This window comes from Clarias gariepinus, chromosome 12 (genome assembly GCF_024256425.1).
Source record: "Clarias gariepinus isolate MV-2021 ecotype Netherlands chromosome 12, CGAR_prim_01v2, whole genome shotgun sequence".
Classification (NCBI taxonomy): Eukaryota; Metazoa; Chordata; class Actinopteri; order Siluriformes; family Clariidae; genus Clarias; species Clarias gariepinus.
Window position 1 is genome coordinate 8721863 of NC_071111.1, and position 18800 is coordinate 8740662.

General features: G+C 38.1%; 1 protein-coding gene across 1 annotated transcript; it reads right to left on the reverse strand.

The window, feature by feature from the left end:
* Positions 1–580: 580 nt before the first annotated feature.
* LOC128534030 (uncharacterized) lies at positions 581–14305 on the reverse strand. Its single transcript, XM_053508284.1, has 2 exons — positions 14224–14305; positions 581–5713 (listed from the first exon to the last, which is right to left on the reverse strand). The coding sequence occupies exon 2, from the start codon at positions 5676–5678 to the stop codon at positions 1002–1004; it is 4677 nt and encodes a 1558-aa protein (XP_053364259.1). The 5' UTR covers positions 5679–5713; positions 14224–14305; the 3' UTR covers positions 581–1001.
* Positions 14306–18800: the final 4495 nt, after the last annotated feature.

Here is an 18800-nt window from a genome sequence, read left to right on the forward strand (position 1 = left end):
GACAGTGGTGAGACCTCTGCAGTGGCACTGAAGAAAAGACAGGAGCCAGAGTTGAAGGTAGCAGAGCTGAAGATGTTGAGGTTCTCCTTGGAAGTGACAAGGACGGATAGGATCAAGATTGAGTTAATCAGAGGGACAACCTATGTTACATGTTTTGGAGATAAAGTCAGAGGGGCCAGATTGAGGTGGTTTGTGAATATATCGGTAGAAGGATGCTGAGGTTGGAACTGCCAGACAGGAGGTCTAGAGGAAGACCAAAGAGGAGATTTATGGATGCAGTGAGAGAGGACATGAAGTAAGTTGGTGTGAGAGAAGAGGATGCAGAGGATAGGGTTAGATGGAGGCAGATGATTCGCTGCGGCGACCCCTGAAAGGGAACAGCCGAAAGACAAAGAAGTAGTAAATGTCGATTAGGATGGGGTACCATTTATTCCTTAAAAGTAAGTAAAAATCACATGAAATTAAATAAACATTACTCCCATAGCGTTTGCACAGTACTGCATGTATACACAGTGGATAAGCATGTGGAAACAATCTGCTGTGTTTCTAATTTGTTCAACCAATTGAAGAATATCATTTGTCATAAATAATATTTCCAACAAAATGGCAATAGTTTCATGCAAAGTTTATTACAAATGTGTTTACAAAAGTACAAATAAAATCACAACAATATAAAAAGGTTACAAAGAATCTTTAAGGCTCACAGAGCATAACACTTCTCTTAACTTTCATAAACCACAAAAAATGTGGTGAATTAAAATGATAATATGCAGTATATTATCAGTTAAAGAAGACAACCATTCAAGCAGCTAATGTATGTTGGAGATGGAAAAAGAACCAAATTTCTTTAAAAGATTTTAGTAAAATTACAGTAAAATTAGATTTGACTATTTTGGTAAAAAGTTAATAAGAAATGACTCATTTTACAGTAAGATAGTAAAATTAAATAGGTCAATTTGCAACATACTACTTAAGAACCAGTGTAGTTTGTGTTCCCACGTTTATAAAGTTTTCTTAGCAATGGTACTCTTAAACTTTTTGTACTTGTGATCAACAACAAAATCTCCTGCCTCCTTAGCCATTTGGGCGTCTCGTATAGCTTCTCGGTCTTTCAGAATTCTTTTGAGTGTCTGCGTCGTGGAAGTCAGGTCTTTTTTAGGTTTTAGATTTTTCTTATGCGAAGAGGTTTTCTTTTTTGGTTCCACGAATGTGCTACTCCACTGGCTATAGACCTTTTGCTTAGCTGTAGGCATATCTGTGTAGTTCATGGAACTTTCAGACGTGTCTGAAACGGTGACGTAAACAGGAGCCGTGGCTGGCTTTGCCCTGTTGCAGGTGTGTTGGTGAATATTTTTGCTCCGGTTGTTGTTATTGTACCCATACAGGGCAAATCTCTGCTTTGTTTCCTTGTTCTGTCCAGTTTCTTTTGTTGTACCATCTACTTTCTCCCTGTTTTTCTCAGAACTTAATGTAACAGCTGGTCCTTTTTGCTGATAAATAAGGTTTGGCACTTGTGACTTGACAGCACATGGCTTTTTCCTTTCCATGTTTTTTCCAAATTTATCCTTGCTATGCTGTTCACCTTCAGTAGAGTTGAGAAAGCTGAGGAGATCATGCAAATGTGATTTTGGGGAGCTAGCTTTTTTGACCACAATATCAGGGGTGAAAAGGTCATCTTCAGAAGGTAATGACATAACGTTTTTATTCTTTAACTTTTTACATGGTGGAAATCTTGGGGGAGAAACTTTTTTTCTTGATGTTTTGGTCAGCACCTGACTGTCTGGCTTCCCAGATGTTGAGCTACAGATCTGTCCTGAATTAGGCGAAGTAGGATCTGGTTTGGTGATACTCGTCGTAACTGCATAGGTTGAAGAATTTGCTGAGTCCCTGCTACTCTCTGAGCACACATTTACATGTGGGTCTGGTTTGCCAGACTGTTCACATCGAAGTAGAATTTTCAGCTTGATTGGAAGCTTTCTTTCTTCAACTTTCTCTTTTCTTACATCTTTGCAATGCTGGCCATCTTCGGCTAAAGTAACACCAAGTGTACTTGGTTGTTTTTTTGTGGAGATAGCTTTTGTGGTCACATCAATAAAAAGGTCATTTGCAGGAATTTCTCTTATTTCGACTACTTTTAACTTTTTGCATGGTGGACTTTCTGGTGGAAAAACTTTGTCTCTTTTGGTCTTGTTTTGTTCTGGAATAACTAGATTTTTAGCGTTTTGTGAGTCAGACATGTCCTTGGCTAACTCTGGTCCCACCGATCCATTAGTCTCACAGGCTACTTTATCAATTGGTAAGGTGAAGATACTGCTTTCAGTGCTCACAGGTGCATGTGGTTCTTTAAATGGTGATTTACCAGACCCGGGGCTACAGCTCACTACTTTATCACTTGGATTGGGTTCAGATTCAAAGATGGTCACTTCATCTATATTGACTGTTGCAAGTGGTGCATCAGTAACACTGCTACTTTTCGACAGTGCAGTAGAATTTGATCCAGGTGGACTACAGATTTGTTCATCATCACTTTGTTTCGAAGACTCAGGACTACCACACTCTGGGCTAAACAGAGCTTCTTCCAGGTCTAGATCCAGTAAAGGTGTCTCTTCCCAGCACTTGGGGCAAAAATTTTCACCATCCCCTTCAAAGTCAGTCACATGGGGGCAAGTGAATTTGATTTGATTAGCAGAGTTGCAGAAAGACTTCTTGTCTGGGGTTACTAAAACCTTTGTTACATCTTGGCACAACTGAGAAGGCTGTTGCCAGTCAGAACCAAAGCATTCTTTAAAAATTGCTTTAGCATCATCAGATGACAGAAGTGATATTTGGATTGATTGGGAGTCGTTGCTGGAATCAGAATCATGAGAAAGATCCAACAGTTCAATACCTTCAGAGGGAGAAGTGATATTTTCAAATGCATCTTGGTAGACTTGTTCACATTCTGCTGTGCTTTCGCTTTCAATCAGTATACCTTCAGTTTCAGTTGAGTGTAAAGATTGTTCAAAGTTCGTATTTTCTTCCTGCTGTTGATTCTTTTCCAGATTTTCATCTTCTTGCTTATTTACTTTAGATTTACTTTTACAGTCTGCAGATTCCTTGGTCATAATGTTGTCGTTCTGGCACTTGGTATTTGCAGGGTTCATGTTTGTAGATGGTTCAGACTCTAAATAGATGTCAAGATCCTCAAAGCCTTCAAGTGATACATAATCAGGTAGCTTAAATTCCGAAATTGGCTCTGCAAGAAGATTTTCTATATCAGCTGGCTGTCCATTAACATTCAACCATGAGGATCTAAACTCCTCAGTGGGTAGGACTTTGTCATGTTTCAGAATGTGGCAAAAACGCTCCAACCTCTCTAAGCATGTGTGTGAAAGGAACTGCAAAGTTTCCATTTCTTTTGTGGACACACTGCAAAGAAAATCGCACAAATTTGCAGGAAATGTATGCATTTTTTTATCTAATTCTTCTCTGTTTCCAGCCCAGTAGAGATCTATGAGGCACTTTTCAAAATCCACTACTGGCTCCTTTACTGATCCTCTTAGAGCGCTCTCGACAATCTTTATCAAGTATTTAAATTTCTCTACTGTGAAAGTAACCCCCTGAACCTTGGACAAATCGAGTACATCGCCATCGGATTTGTCAGTCTGGAGGCTGTTGAGATCCTCTGGACTTTCTGATGTCAAATCTAAACAGCATACACAACTCTGAGATGTGGTAGAGCCAGCTTTACATGGAGGAACCTCCGTGCTTTGAGTGTTGGGTGTTTGGCTGTCAACTGTTGATCCATCTTTAAGTTTATGTTTCTGTGTTTCAGGGGGTGGTACTGAAACCAACTGCACAAATTCCTCAGTAGTCTCTTTAGGCATACTTGATGCATTTGACTCTTCCTCTACATTCTTGTTCTCTTTAGCAGCGTTGATCTTAAACAGAAGGCTGTCATGAGAACTTGTGACAGGATCATTGTTTTCTGGACTGAGGACTTGCTGAGAAATTGGTGGAACTACAGCGACTGCTTTGTTGGATTGTCTAAATAGATTATTCAGTGCTAGAGCCAGCTCCAGAGCTTCAGTTGTGTCCTCAATATACTGCATCTCTCTAGTCGGTTGTCTGGTATTGCTTTCATGTCCATCTTTTGTCTCTGTGTTTGTCTGCAATCTTCTGCTCCGCATACTTTCTGAACTTTGAACATCAGGTACATTTAATTGGTTCTGTCCAGTCTCTGTTGAGATGGCTGTTCTTTTGGCAAGCATTTGGTACTCAGTCACTCTCTGAAGTGCTTGATTGTTCTTTAAAATGGCAAGAGCATTAAGGTATGAAGCAGATTCTGTTGCCTGAGAATAGCTTGCCTTAGTGGTAACATGGCTAGATGTTTGCTCTGGTGTGGCAAGAGTATTAATGCCATACCTTTGAGGAGGCACTTGTGTGTTGTCCATTAGCAAATTGTTTAAAGTGACATGTGAGTGGTTGACGGAGGATTCTGTATAGACGGGTGGTGGTACTTTCCTTGTTGCTGTACTGGTAGATATTGTTCTTTGGGAGGAACTAGGGAGCCCAGTAACAATGTGATTTGATTGTAAATTTTGTGGCTGTGTGTTCCCTTGACTGGCCAGTGTAATAGTGTGGTATGGGTTGCTTTGATGGCAGGAATCCTGTACAGTGTTGCGTTGTTGCAGTTGAGTCTGTGGCTGGACTTGTTCCTGAGGCAGACCTAATGCTGAAATTTGCTGCATACTTTGGCTTTGATAAATCAAATGCTGGGATGTGTATGATGGTGGGTAAGGTTGGTTTGGATGCATATTCCCATTGAGTTTTACAAGATTATAATTGGCAGAAGTGTTTTCTATCCTGTTTGATAAAGGATGATGTTGGATTTGAGATGCATGTTGAACTTGATATGCGTTATAGACCGGCGGGCTTTGACCTGTCTGATGAGTAATGAGTCTTTGTGATTGGGAGGGGAAGTGCCCATAAGTGCTATATGAAGCACTGTTTTCTTGTCCTAATCTTATCTGTTCTTGATTGTGAATCTGAGCTGCCTGATTAGACACAGTCCGAACAGACAGATCTGTTTGTTGTAGCTGAACTGCAGGTTGATGGCGAATATGCGTTCTTTGATGTCCATTTGAAGGCTGGCACTGAGGTAGAACTGACTGATAGGTCTGGTTATTCTGCTGAGTTGGAGAATATCTATTGCTAAAAGCAGAAATGAGCCAAGATGCAGGTGCATCACTGGGCATCTGTGGCATATTACCATTCTGCTGAGGATTTCCGTTTAAGGTCTGGGGAACAGGATTTCTATTCGTGGCCTGTGGATGGTGGCTCAGGTTTTGAGTGGGGGTCCCATGCTGAACAGCTGGCCAAGATACAAACTGTCCGTTTGATAAAGTTGAAGCTGTATTTTTGTGATGCAACTGCGAGTCTGTAACCAGTCCTTGAGGCATCTCTCTTGATTTCAAATTAGATGAACTTGAAACTGTCTGGGTGGAAGCCTGGCCTTGACATAACCCATGGGACTGTGGAGTCTGTTGTTGCCTAGCAACCCTTTGTTGCGCAATATAATATTGCACCTGCGGAGAAATGATAAATGCATTGCTAGAAGTAGTCTTTTGTTGAGTGTGCGTTTGAAGTCCAAATGGCTGCGTCAGACTGTATGCTTGCATTGTGGCCAATGATCTCATCCTCCCTGGTTCTTCACTGATGAGGTAGATTCAGGCTGTTCCAAAAAAAAATGGGGAGGGGAAGGGGGAAGAGAGTCTTATAATTGATCGTAATATAAATAGAGTAATATATCTAATCAATAGTTATGGTAATGATCAACAGTATATACAAGAATATACTTGAAGGAGTCTGTACTTTGAGAGTTTTTTGTAACATAACATGCTGTGTATTTTTGTCTTATTTAAACTGAGATGTAGAACAACAGAGAAAATGGGAATGGTAGCTTACAGCTGCTATCAGCATAACTGATTACAGGAACTGACTTGTCTACCAGATGTAATCCTTACATTCCAATTAACAGTATTCTCTGCCCCATGCATCACAGTTTACATCCAGGATTGTAAATATAGTTATTATAATTTGTACAATGCTTTCTTCTTACTGACAATACGTATATTTGTACCTACCGCACATGCATGTTATTGTATACATAAGAAATTAAATTACACATCACCGCTAAAATATCTAGTCAGAATGTATGCACACATAACACACACCACTGAGCCAACAGTTACACATCCTTTTAATCTGTCTAAATTTTTGCGGACATGGTTATTTCTTAGAGCTAGCCATTTTTATGATCAGGCCTATTTTACATGGTCATAATTATTCGCAATATCACTACTCCTACTTTTTTTGGATTCCCAGTTTTTGGTAGTTGTGGGATTAGATACAGAAAAAAATTAAACAAATTCACAAAACATTGTTTTTAACTTGTGCACTTTGATTGTCAGTCTTTGGTTATTTCCCTATGGCTGGATCTTACTTGCATTCCCTTTACTATGTGTAAATGTTTTCATTTCTATTTTTTTTTTTTCTACTTTTGGGTCCACATACTATTTTGACTACATGTCATATTTCAATCACCTCAATCATTTTTTATGCTGTGGTATGTAGTTTTTTCCCCTATAGCAGTACAGGCAGGATGGGTTGGGTTCTAGACCGTGCCATTTTTTCTTTTAATCAAATAACATCCAGTCAGGAGTTTAGTAACCTGGTTAAATGGTAATCCATATAACGCCGCATTGTGGCAGTTCCTTTTTGTTGGGGTAGGCCACAGCCGAACATGTGTAGCGTTGAAGAGGCTTTGCTATGATGCCACTCTGATTAACTCTTTATGTGATTTTCCATCTACTTCTGCTCTGCAAAAAAAAGTCCATTCCAGTTCCAGAGTGAGGGCGGAGCGTATATGAGGAGGATTGCACAAACCCTGATTCTGCTGACAGTTCCTCTGCGACTTGCGAACCTGGCGGTGATGCGACTTGTTTTCTTACTGACTTCCTGTTTGCCTTTAAGAATCCTTTCCTTGCATTTTGTGGTTTTTCTCTCTGTGTCTCAAAGTCCATTAATCTGTTTACAATAAATGTTTTTCACAATTAGTTTCGTTAATCATAATCAGTACCTCACACTTTACAAAGTCATATTAACAATAATAATAATAATAATAATATGTTGTAGCGATCACTCGAAGGCTCAGATTTTATTTCCAGAACAAAGCAACTGCCTCTCTAACCTTTCTTCTCCTTCCATATCCTCCTGGTAAAGTTTTCATATTTACATTTTTTTTAAATAACTTAAATCTGTGAGAATCAGAAACATGTCTCACAGATTTTTTTTTCAAAACTGCCATTCATTTATTAGTTATAAAATGTCCCTTGTAATGGACACTGGGTCTTGCTTTGTCTAAGGAAGTACAATGGATTTTAGTTCTATTTAGTAATATAGTTATATAATTATGATATAATATAATAAGAAATAAAGTTGGAAGCAACAATAAGCGGGCCCTAGCACCCTGCGCCATCACCACCAGGGCAAAGCTATGATGTCACTCAGTGTGATGTCACTGAACAGGATGTTCCTCAGAAGGTTCTTGACCAATTTTTGGTGTATGTTTAAGGTATCAGCACAGCTGACCAGTTTGAAATATCAAATATTTGCTTCCTCAATGTCGTTAGATAACGAAGGCCCGGTTCGATGTCAATTGTGCAATTCCCTAGGAAGAGTGTATTAAATTCCTTATGGTGTGTTTTGGCAGACAAAATAATTGACTTGCTGTTAAGTTGAGCCCATGACATGCCATGTGAAATTTGTTGAGCTTAAAGAGCTATTATTCATATATATGTTGATATAGGGGTATCAACATGCTCAAAAACGTAAAAATTGGCAGACATTAAAACCATTAGGATGGCAGAAAATCTCACACAAGATTTTGCTGCATAGCCCAAAATGGTGCATAGCCCAAAATGGTGAAAAAAAAAATCCTAGAAAAACCATAGGGCTCTTTACACACTATGATGACATAATGCTGATGTCATAGTGCTTGGTCCCTAATAAGATACATATGTATAAAAAAGGCTGGTCTTTTGCCAGTTTCCCAGAGGCCTGGTGGTCTGATTTGTACTGGAGCCAACTGTTCGTGGCAGCCAGATCAAAGCAACATAGGATGGTGGGGACAGTCCATTTCCTTGTGCAGCTTGACATTGGATAGAGGCTGATCATGTGGTCCACTCCGCCCATGTTTTTATTAAACTCTGTTACAACAACAGGTATAGATCCAGTAACATGGCGCTTGTCGTTTGTTATCCAACTTGGGCAAATACACTAAGGCTCTATTCCATGGATGGAAGATGCCAAAGGACTTTTCTTGTTGTCCAGCCATTTTGTTATAGCAATCTCTCAGGGTTTCCTGACTATCATCTCTGATGTGCCTCTCTTCTGTTGACTGTCACTTAGGGCTTGGCGATAAAACGATAACGATATGTATCGCGATAGACACGTGATCAATATCAATAAAAAATGTGTTCAATAAAACATGCGATAATTCTTATTCTTTGTCGGAAGAAAACAGAGGTCGCGAAGCTAGTTTGGTTGCCATCATGCGCACTTTCTCCGCGACCGGCACTAGGACCCTGAAGTAGTACGGTCGCGACTCAGGGAGTATAAAAGGAGACAAGATGGCGCTTCACATCGCTCAGTCATTGAGTCTGCCCATGCCGTTTCCGACGCTTTGCCGGATCTTATGTGATTTTGGGTCCAATTCCTGATTGAGTGTGTGCTAGAACGCGGTGTTAGCTTCCCCGCTTTATTTTGTCGTTTCTTACGGCAGCGCAACAGCCCATTAATTCATGCCCATACAATGATGAGAGCCGATGCATGCCCAACGAGTCGATGCATGTCCATTCTTTTATTTTCTGCGTTGTCAGGCTATATTACAAACTTCCGGGCGGATTCCGTACTTAAATCAAACCAAAAACTACTAAAAGAAAACAGGTTCAGGCTCTATAGTCCAGCTCATCTCACATTTCCGTAGTGGTTCACGCACATTGGACTGCATTGCCCGCACTGGACTACACTTCCGTAATCAGCTGCCGTAAAATCAACCTCTCTCCTGCAACAGCGGGTATAATTGAGTAAACTCTTGCTCTCGGCATGAGAGAGTTCTTACAATGACTCGCGTGGCTATTTCCGTTTGGATTTACCACCCACGCTACAAGGGCTAACTGCTAGTCTTCTGGTCCGCTTTCGGTTGCCCGTGACAGTTGCATTAACAAAGGCACTCGCTCTCTGGTAAACTAGCAATGTAGGGAGTGATACACTAACGATCATGTAACAGTACCACGTTTGGTTATCACCATGTCGTGGTCTTATGCTGGTCTGCTGAATTCCTCTTCAAAAGCAGAAAATGCACTTTGCACTATTTTATTATACTTTATTAAGCATTTCTTACATTTTCTTTCATTTTGCACCTTAAATGTTAAGAGATAATTGTTAAGTGTTCATTGTGACTTTAGACTTATGTTTACATTTTAATTATTTGAGTTTTCCATGGTTATTGACATTTCTGTCTTAATAACTGAGGGGACTATGATCACAGAAAGGTTAAGTTTAAAATAAAAATGTTTAAATGCAATATATTTTTCTCCTGGTCCTTATTTTAAATGGGTCATAAAAATATCAATAGTTATCGATATTGACCGATATGAAACACTGATATCGTGATACAGTTTTTTAGCCATATCGCCCACCCCAGGTGAAATACCGGTGTAGGTATAGGTGGGACCCTCCTGGTAGTGACCCTGCCATGCAAACAACAGCATTTCTTCCAATCCCCACCTGCTTATTATGTTTGAGTATAGACCCATAGTATGTGCTTGCTGCAATTGCCACCAATTTAGAAAAACAGAACATGTGATCTGTTGGCCACACCCCCACTTGTGTGAAATCAATAGAAAGCCCAATATGTACTCTCCACAGTACATTAGGAAAGAAACATACTGCATGCATGGTGTTTAAAATAAAGATCACAGTATTATGTCCCCCACAAAGTACAAAAATGAATTGCTGTGTCTCGGGAGGATATGATTTGACCCCCAATAATATCCCCCATACATTTCTACACATTCCCCCAACATCTGTGTCTTATTAGGGGGCTCCTCTTGAGCATATAAACAGTGGGGCCACACTGTCTAGGCCCAGCTTACTTTACCATATACGGTCACATTACTCTACACACGGACACACAACTAGCTAGAACAGTTCACTCTCTATACCATACTAATACAGTTTATATATCCATGCAAGGTATACTTGAGTCTTCATAGCCATTTAACTAAATTATTCTACATACGTTTCTTGTGTTCTCTGTTAAAATTTAAAAGCAGCTGAAGCAGACAGAATTAACCATTAATCTGTTGTAGAGTTTCGGCATACATTTCATACAATTAAGAAAACAGTGAGTAAAATTATTCAGGACATTCAATTACAGGACATTCAGGCCATAGAGTTGTAACTCTTCGCAGACTGGATGCAATGTAAGTCATGCCTTTATTTTATACTAGTAGTAATGATGCTTAATCACCTGATAAATGTGATTGTTAAAAGATTAATTTTAATTTTGTTTGCAACCCCCCCCCCCCCAAAAAAAAAAACAAAAAAAAAAATTGCCATTGTGAAGAAGAATGGGTACAGAAATACCCTCCAAAGACATGCAGCTGTAGTTGCAGTAAAAGTTGGTTGTTCTATAAAAGTATTGACTCCGAGGGGCTGAATACTACTGCTAAACTACCCCAGATTTTTTTTTTGTTTCCATCAATGTCTCTTAGGGAGCTCCATAAAATACAAATGTGTGCCATTGAGTAGTAAAGTGTAGTGTAGTGGAAGGCGTGTCCTTTTTGTACGTTTTGCAAATGACCCAAAAATTCTCAGTTGAGTCCATGACATGCATAGTGAAACTTGTTTTGCCCAATGAGATCTAGACGTGTACCAAGTTTGAAGAGGGCCTCGCACATTTATGACATCAGCACAATTAAAACATACATTAACAGTGCAATGGTGATGACGTCACAGTCATGTAGTCATTGTGCTGATGTCATAGTGCTTGGATCCTAATTACCAAACCATGACCAAACAGCAACATCTCCCAGTAATGCAGTTCAGCTGCTGTAAGTCAGCGACCACAGACACACTTCCAACAGTCTGCATTTCATTTGTCCTAATTCTTTAGGTAGTTGGTTACATTATGTTCACTATATATCTAGCGCACATAGTCGCTTGGTTTGTCTGCTGTGCTTCGATATGACTACCGTCTTCAGGACAGTCACAGAGGGTACTAGGAAGCTCTTTTTTTTATTAGTTTTAATTTAGAGTTAATTTTTTTAGGAAAGCCAAGCGAAGTGAGTTTATAGTTTTTATAGGTGTTTTTTTTTTTTGCAATTTGTCCAAGATTTAGTGAAGACACAACACCAGGGGTTTCAAAAAAATAGCAAAGACAGTACCATAAAAAAAACAAAGCCTCCTTCTGTGTTGTTTTTAAGGCACACAATGGGTGCCAAGAGGAAACCTAAATTAAGGTTAAGTTTAAAGTTTACTATCTATTTATAAGGGCACAAGCACTATGACCTCAGCACAATGATGACATGACTATGACATCATCGCCATTGCTCTATATGTCATAATGTGCAAACATCCTCTTGTTCATCTAAGAATAAATATGATAAAATATATATATATATATATATATATATATATATATATATATATATATATATATATATATAAATATTATATATTTATTTGTTTCAATTATTAGGGGCCTCTTGAGTGTTTAACAAGCTCAAAAACTCATGGGAATCAGCACACAGTTACTGTTGCTATCAGTAAACCACGATTCTGTGCTCAGTCAGACTAAAATCAACACCCTTATCCAGCTTGCGACTCCAGACATGGGACAATGGATTAAGGCGCCCTTGAATAGACATGTTTTGAAGAGGACGTTCTCATAAAAGGTGCAACTAGGTTTTCACACTTATGGGGTGTCCCAAATTTAATGACAAATGAGAGGCTTCGCACCAATGAAGTGTCGATTTGAGGTGTAAGAACAAGAGTTCAACAATAAGAGATTAGAACACTTGTGTTCTTGTTGCAAGAGGTTTCTTTCACACCATTGCATTTCCTACACAGGAGACTTAACACATCAAAAACACTTACATTCACAGGAGTCTGCTTATTGTCCTGTAGTATAATGAAAAGCAAAAAAGAGACCACATGTAAAATTTTGGAATTCGTTTTAAACCCAACCTTGTACAAATTATTTATTTTGCCTCCACTATCTGGATTTCCGATGCAATGTATGTTTCCAAATAAAGACCTAGCAGATGTTAGAGAGATGACATATTATTAGTGTCTTCTTACGAATATGCCTTACACAAATAAATCTACTTCCTTCTCAGAAGATCTTTAATCTAAATTCTCTTAGAGATCTCAGTTTAAGTGTTTATTTTGGGATCAATGTGTGTGGCACTGGTATAGTAGGAAAGTATTTGATAAACAGATGCATGGTTTCTCCGAAATAAGACATTATTTATATAAAAAGTGTTATCAATAATCACACGCTAGAAGCAATTTTTTTTTGGCAAAATCTGAGAGTGGATTAGTCACATTACACACTCTTACACCTGAGTTTTAAGGTGTTATGGTCTCATTATTTAAAATTGCAACTAAATAGAGGAAAATAATTGTGGTCGAGCTACCCCTGGCCCTGTTAAGACCACCAAAAAGACTTGACTGCTGAAAAATTTTTTTCTCTCACCTCAATGTGGAGTCACACATACTGAGCTTGTTAAGGTTACCATTATGACATAAAATTTTATGTAACTTTATAATGATATGACTAAAAACATCGCTACAGCTGAACTATTTGAGATATCAAAAACCCCTTAGCAATTTTGCATCCTCAATGTCTTCAGATCATTTGAGCCCAGTTTGGTGTCAATCATATAAATCCCCTAAGAGGCGTATATCAAAATCCATTCCATGTGTCTTGTAAACAACCAAAAATATCTGACATCATATTAAGTAGCACCCTCAACGTGTATAGAGAAAATTCTGTAGCTCAATGAAATCTAAAAGTGCACCAAGTTTCACATGCATATGTGCAATAGACATGCAGCTAAATTTCCTGGGCAGAAGATGTGATCCTTATGAAACAATACACTATGACATAGTAGGATTGATGTCATAACGCTTGGGCCCTACAACACAAAAATACATGTTATACTGTACAAATGCACACAGAGTAAAAGCTTAATAATATCTATATTAAATAAAGCCAGATTTTTAATGGGGGAAATTTTTGATATTTGATTGCACTTTAATGTAACTTAAATGCAGTCTGTTTGAAGTAATATCTCCTAATATTTCCTTTGCATTGCATTTAACTTATTTCAGTTATTATTATTTTTTTCAGCTTGCTATTTATATGCTTCTACATATGTCTTGTTTTTTTTCTTTACATTGCATTAGTCACTTGTGTATACTGACCAGGTTTAATACTTTAATATCACCAGTTTTAGTGTAAATCCTTTAGAAGGAGTAAAAAAAAAATCCAAATCTAAACAACCCAAAAACATGTGGTTCATGTTGAGTAGAGATTTCAACATGCATAGCAAAATAGTTTAGTTCAACTTGGTCTGGGAGTGTATCAAGTTTCACATGCATGTGTGCAAATGTGTTTAAGCGATGCAGCTACATCTCCTGTGACGAGCATGTGATCCTTTATACACTATGACATATTCGGGCTGATGTCATACAAGCTATACTGTACGTCATACAAGCTATACTGTACAAATATACGTAAAGTGAGTTTTATTGTATTAATTATATGTATTAAAATAGGGCTAGAATAATAACAGAACTTCTAGAAGTTTTATGTATCTTGGGTCAGTGCAAAAAAAAAAATGCACAGTTTGTTTCATTTGCAAAGATCGTGTTAAATAAAAGTCCGATTAAAAAAAGGTTTTAAAATAGTGAACAGCTGTGATCTGAAGTGTAGGAACAGAAAAAGTCGATTCTTACTGGTAAGTTTGGAGTGAAATGAAAAGACACAGTAATAAATCCACTAAGTGCCAGGCTCGTCTCCTGACCGAAGCGTGCACTCACTGAGGGTTTGCATGTACAGAGAAGGTTTACGCAAAACGAGAAACACACAGTGATAAAAGTAATACTTACAGATGCGCGCGAGAGCTCCAGTGTGGCGTTGGTCAAGGTTTAATCCACGCTGTTTGTGCCACACGCACGCGCTCTCTCTCTCGCGCTCTCTCTCTCTTAATCCACGCTGTTTGTGCCACCCGCACGCGTTCTCCCTCTCGCGCGCGCGCTCTCTTACTTACACACACACAGCCGCATCTGAGGTCGAATTTAAACCGTCTCCGTATGGTCACTGGTTAAGCCCCGCCCACTCCGAGGCGTGATTTATAATTAGTTCTGCACTTTTAGCCCGCCTTTGCGGCCCCTGTGAGTTGGGGGGGGGGGGGGGGGAGTGTAATGTGTCTTTAACATCACCGAGGTTTTAACAACTCTATACAGATGTTCAGATAAGCACTGAGGAAAAGAGATAAACTGATACAATAAAGATAATACAGAAATGCCTGTAAATCACGAAAGAAGAAAGAAGGAATGTTTCCCAACAACAAAAGGGTTATGATGTTTGTTTCTGTGGAGATGAAGAAGGTGTGAAGTGAGGAACGTCAGCTCCTTTGTCGGATGTGAGAACTACCTGAGAACATCACTGTTCGGATTATCTCACCTGTACTTTTGCTTTTAGTTATGCAAACCAGGCTGATGAGCTTTCCAACTAGCCATGATTGCTTATGCATTGCTCACATCTTTATCAGAAATAAAAACATATCGCTAACTTTAACTGTAAAATAAATAGATATTTTCTGAACATAACCAAGAAACTATGAGACTAATTATTTAAATGCAATATGGTCATCCCTCTCGACATGGGTCTCGACGATTTAGGCTCCAGGCTCTTATACTATATTCCTTGTGATTTATACGCTTGATTGATATGCTTCTTCTACATACATCTTGTAATTTTTGTTCTTAGCATTGCATTAGTCAGTTCTCACTTTACCCTGTGTGCACTGATTATATGTAAGATATACAGTTTGCAATCAAGATTTAAAAGTTAAAATAACTTTATTAATCCCAGAGTGAAATTGCTCACATCTACTACCTGTCTGTGTGTTACTGTTGTGAGCATATTTTAGTTAAATACAAACTTGTGCATGCAGAAATGTAACCAACAATATTAATACTAGCAATATAACAGTAAAAAGGGAGGGCAGAAGTAAGTCAGGAACAGCAAAGCAGGAAGGACAGGAGAGAGCCTGGAACAGCCAACATAAAATCCAAGAGCAAAAAAAACAAACAATCGGGTGACAGATACCAGATAAGCACACATGTTTAAATACAAAGTGTACACCTGAAACTAACAATACATGTTTTTTTTAGTTTACTTGGCCTTACTCTATGCCGAGTATACATACAAATAGCAGCACACGTAGACAATAAATAAATTAATAATCAGAGACACAGAACCAGTCTTATGAATAACATATTTTAATAAGAGTAGACACAGAATAAAATATCATGTGCATCTACATGCTAATAAATAACATAAAAAAAAAAACATAGAGCATGAAAAGAATAGAATCACATAGCAAACCAGCACAACGTCGAGAGGAAGGTCAGTGAGAGGAACAAAAGCAGAAATACTACGATTTAGAAGTGGCACAGGCTCTGAAGGAAAATCTGTTTGAGTTATGCATAAACACAACAGATTTGGAAAAATAAAATAAGACAAATAAGTGAAATAATGAAATGGAGATGCTTACCCATGGCTTGTCTCTTGAAGACTGAAGCCCAAACCGGAAAAGCTAGAAAAGTGTAGCGAAAACAAGCGCCACCCCAATATTTTTAAAGAAAGATAAGAAAAGTGTAAAGATAATGGAAAATAATTATTAAAGAAAATGAATTATAATGGGAAAAAGTTATGAGCACAGGGAGGAGTCAGATGACGTATGGTACAAGGTGGAAAAAATGTCGGTTTATAATAATGGGTGAATTTCTTGGAAGAAACTGGATTATAATGAGTCAATATTTACCAAGGTTGGAAAAAGAACGTACAGGGGAGGAGACAAGGTGTGTTCTCCTCTCTTTGCAAATTGTATAAAAAGAGCATGTATTTCACGGTCAAGTCAGTCTGCTCTTGGTGCTTAGACTTCCAACCTAAGCATTGCTACGCTGGCTCATCTGGGTTCTTTTTGCTGCAGTAAAATCTTGTCTTACTTCATCCAGCTCTGCGTGGAGGCTGAAATCTTTTCTTTCACTCTGTTTGAAAGTTAAGTATATGTTTAATACTTTAAACTGAAGGCAACATCAACACTGTCTCTATTGTCTGGAAATTCCTTTGTGATTAATAAAGTATCTATCTATCTATCTATCTATCTATATATCTATCTATCTATCTATCTATCTATCTGTCTATCTATATCATGCTGAGTTGATTACAAAGTTGTTTCTGTGGAAGATAAATATTGGAACTCAAAAGCAGTATGTGTGTAGGGAAGAGAAATATTAAAGGAGTTTCCAGGGTAAGAATTTAAGCAAATCTGATGCTTTTAGATTTCTGCCACAGGGAGAGCTAACGTTTGCCATGTGCTCTTTTTTTGTTTGCAAATTCTTAGTATCAATTTGGATTTTTTTCCTGTTTAATGACTTTTAAGTGACAATAAGAGAAAAGCTATTTATAGTTCCTATAATGTAAGTGATAATACCAACATACTTGCTTTAAAATTTTGCACAACAGGCAAGTATTTATTTATTTATTCATCTTCAATACCACTTTATCATGTGTACTGGGTCGCAGGGGACCCTGAGGATATCCCAGGAGGCTTTAGGCCCGAGGCAGGGTACACCTCATGTGCCAATCCAACACAGAAGACACACACTACAGGGAGTTTGGGAACGCAGATTAACCTAATCTGCATGTCTTTGGACTGTGGGAGGAAACCGGAGGAAACCCACCAATCACGAGGAGAAAATGTGAATTTAGCACACACACAGACATGAGGCATAAATCAAACTCTTGACTTGGGAGGTCGGAGGTCACAGTGCTAACTACTACCACCTAGTATAAATAGGCTATATATAATAATAGGCTAGTATAAATTAAGAAAAACACAAAGTTGATTTTAGCAAATTAGCAGTTATTGAAAATAATGTTTCACTTTATTAATTGTATATCGACTCCACACCCTAATTTTCACAGATATAATGTGTATACTGTTGTACAGTATAATAATTTTAGAAAAAAATGATTTAAATACTCACACAGTGAGTATACAACTAGCTGGTGATTTAATTAAATGACAAATTCAGTCATATGGTTAAGCTATTTATTTGTTTATTTTTATACAACGTTAACCTGATAAGGGTTGCAGTGAATTAAGAGGGAAAGCCTTGACTGTTAAGTTTAAATAAAAAATAGTAATGAAATGTTATAATGTCTAACGTTATGTAAACAATTGTAATTAAAACTTCCAAAAAAAGCTGTGGGTTTAAAATCTTTCCTCAAGAGCTTAGAAATATAACCACTGGGACATAACTGCCATACTTCTCCTTCAGGGATAATAATAATAATAATAATAATAATAATAATAAAAATATAAAGATACGGTATGTTCCATTTTTATTAATGTGGAGGATGAAGGTGCAGTGCCAAATGTTGGGAGGCACAGGCACATTTAAAAACTTTGTGTTACTTGCATAATGTTATGGATCATGCTAATGTTTAAGTTGTAATATGTCCCAGGTGACTATAGGCAAAGTAGTTTCCTAAGCTGAATATGCTACTGATATAGATGCAAGCAGGATTGCAGCTCAAAAAGAGAAGAAAAGTCTTGACAGTCTGTTTCTTCAGTACTTGGGTAAATCCCCCCAAAAAAACGATGAAATCCTAAGCATTTTTGTAAGTTCTCTTTGGATAAAGAGCGTCTGCCAAATGCCTAAATGTAAGAGGCTTCGTAAGGCCTCACAAGAGAAACTTCAGAGTGGCCCATCCTCCAGCTTACAACAGATGCAACCTATATGGGGAGAGAAGTGGGTGGTCAACGAGGTCATGCAGAAACTGAGGCAGAGACAGTTGGTGAGACAATCAGCACCTTAAATGTACTATGAGGAGTCATGTCTGTGGTTACTCGTGCCTCTGAAGAATATGTTCATCAGACATATGACAGAATATGTTCAACAGAAATATGGTACAGAGTTTGACACTGAGGGTCTGAGTCTGAAGTCTAACAGAGTCTGATGTTAATTCGCTCTAGAGGGGGTACACACACCCACCCAAAACCATATATTTTTGGGAACACACACACACACACATATATGCCCTCTATGCATGCCCCAAAAATATATCCACTAGTCTCATGTTACTGATTAGCTCTTGTAGGAGTACACACACACACACACACACACACACACATACACAAAACCATACATTGTTACGAACACATGGAACTTCATCAGTGGTTACAGAACTTCTACACTCTCCTTCCAAACTTTAAGAGACCACAGACTTCTCAACACTTAGAACGTGTCGTTTTAAATGTTTAAATCTATTCATTTTATAAGCATTAGATTGCTTGATATTTTTAAATTAATTTTAAAATCTGAAATATTTAGATGAATTACTAATTTTATCTTGCTATAGATGAGTTTAGACCTAAAGTTTAATTTCA

What these genes read in the sequence shown, in the direction of transcription:
- LOC128534030 (XM_053508284.1), bottom strand. Translation starts at nt 5,678, where the DNA reads ATGAGATCATTGGCCACAATGCAAGCATACAGTCTGACGCAGCCATTT.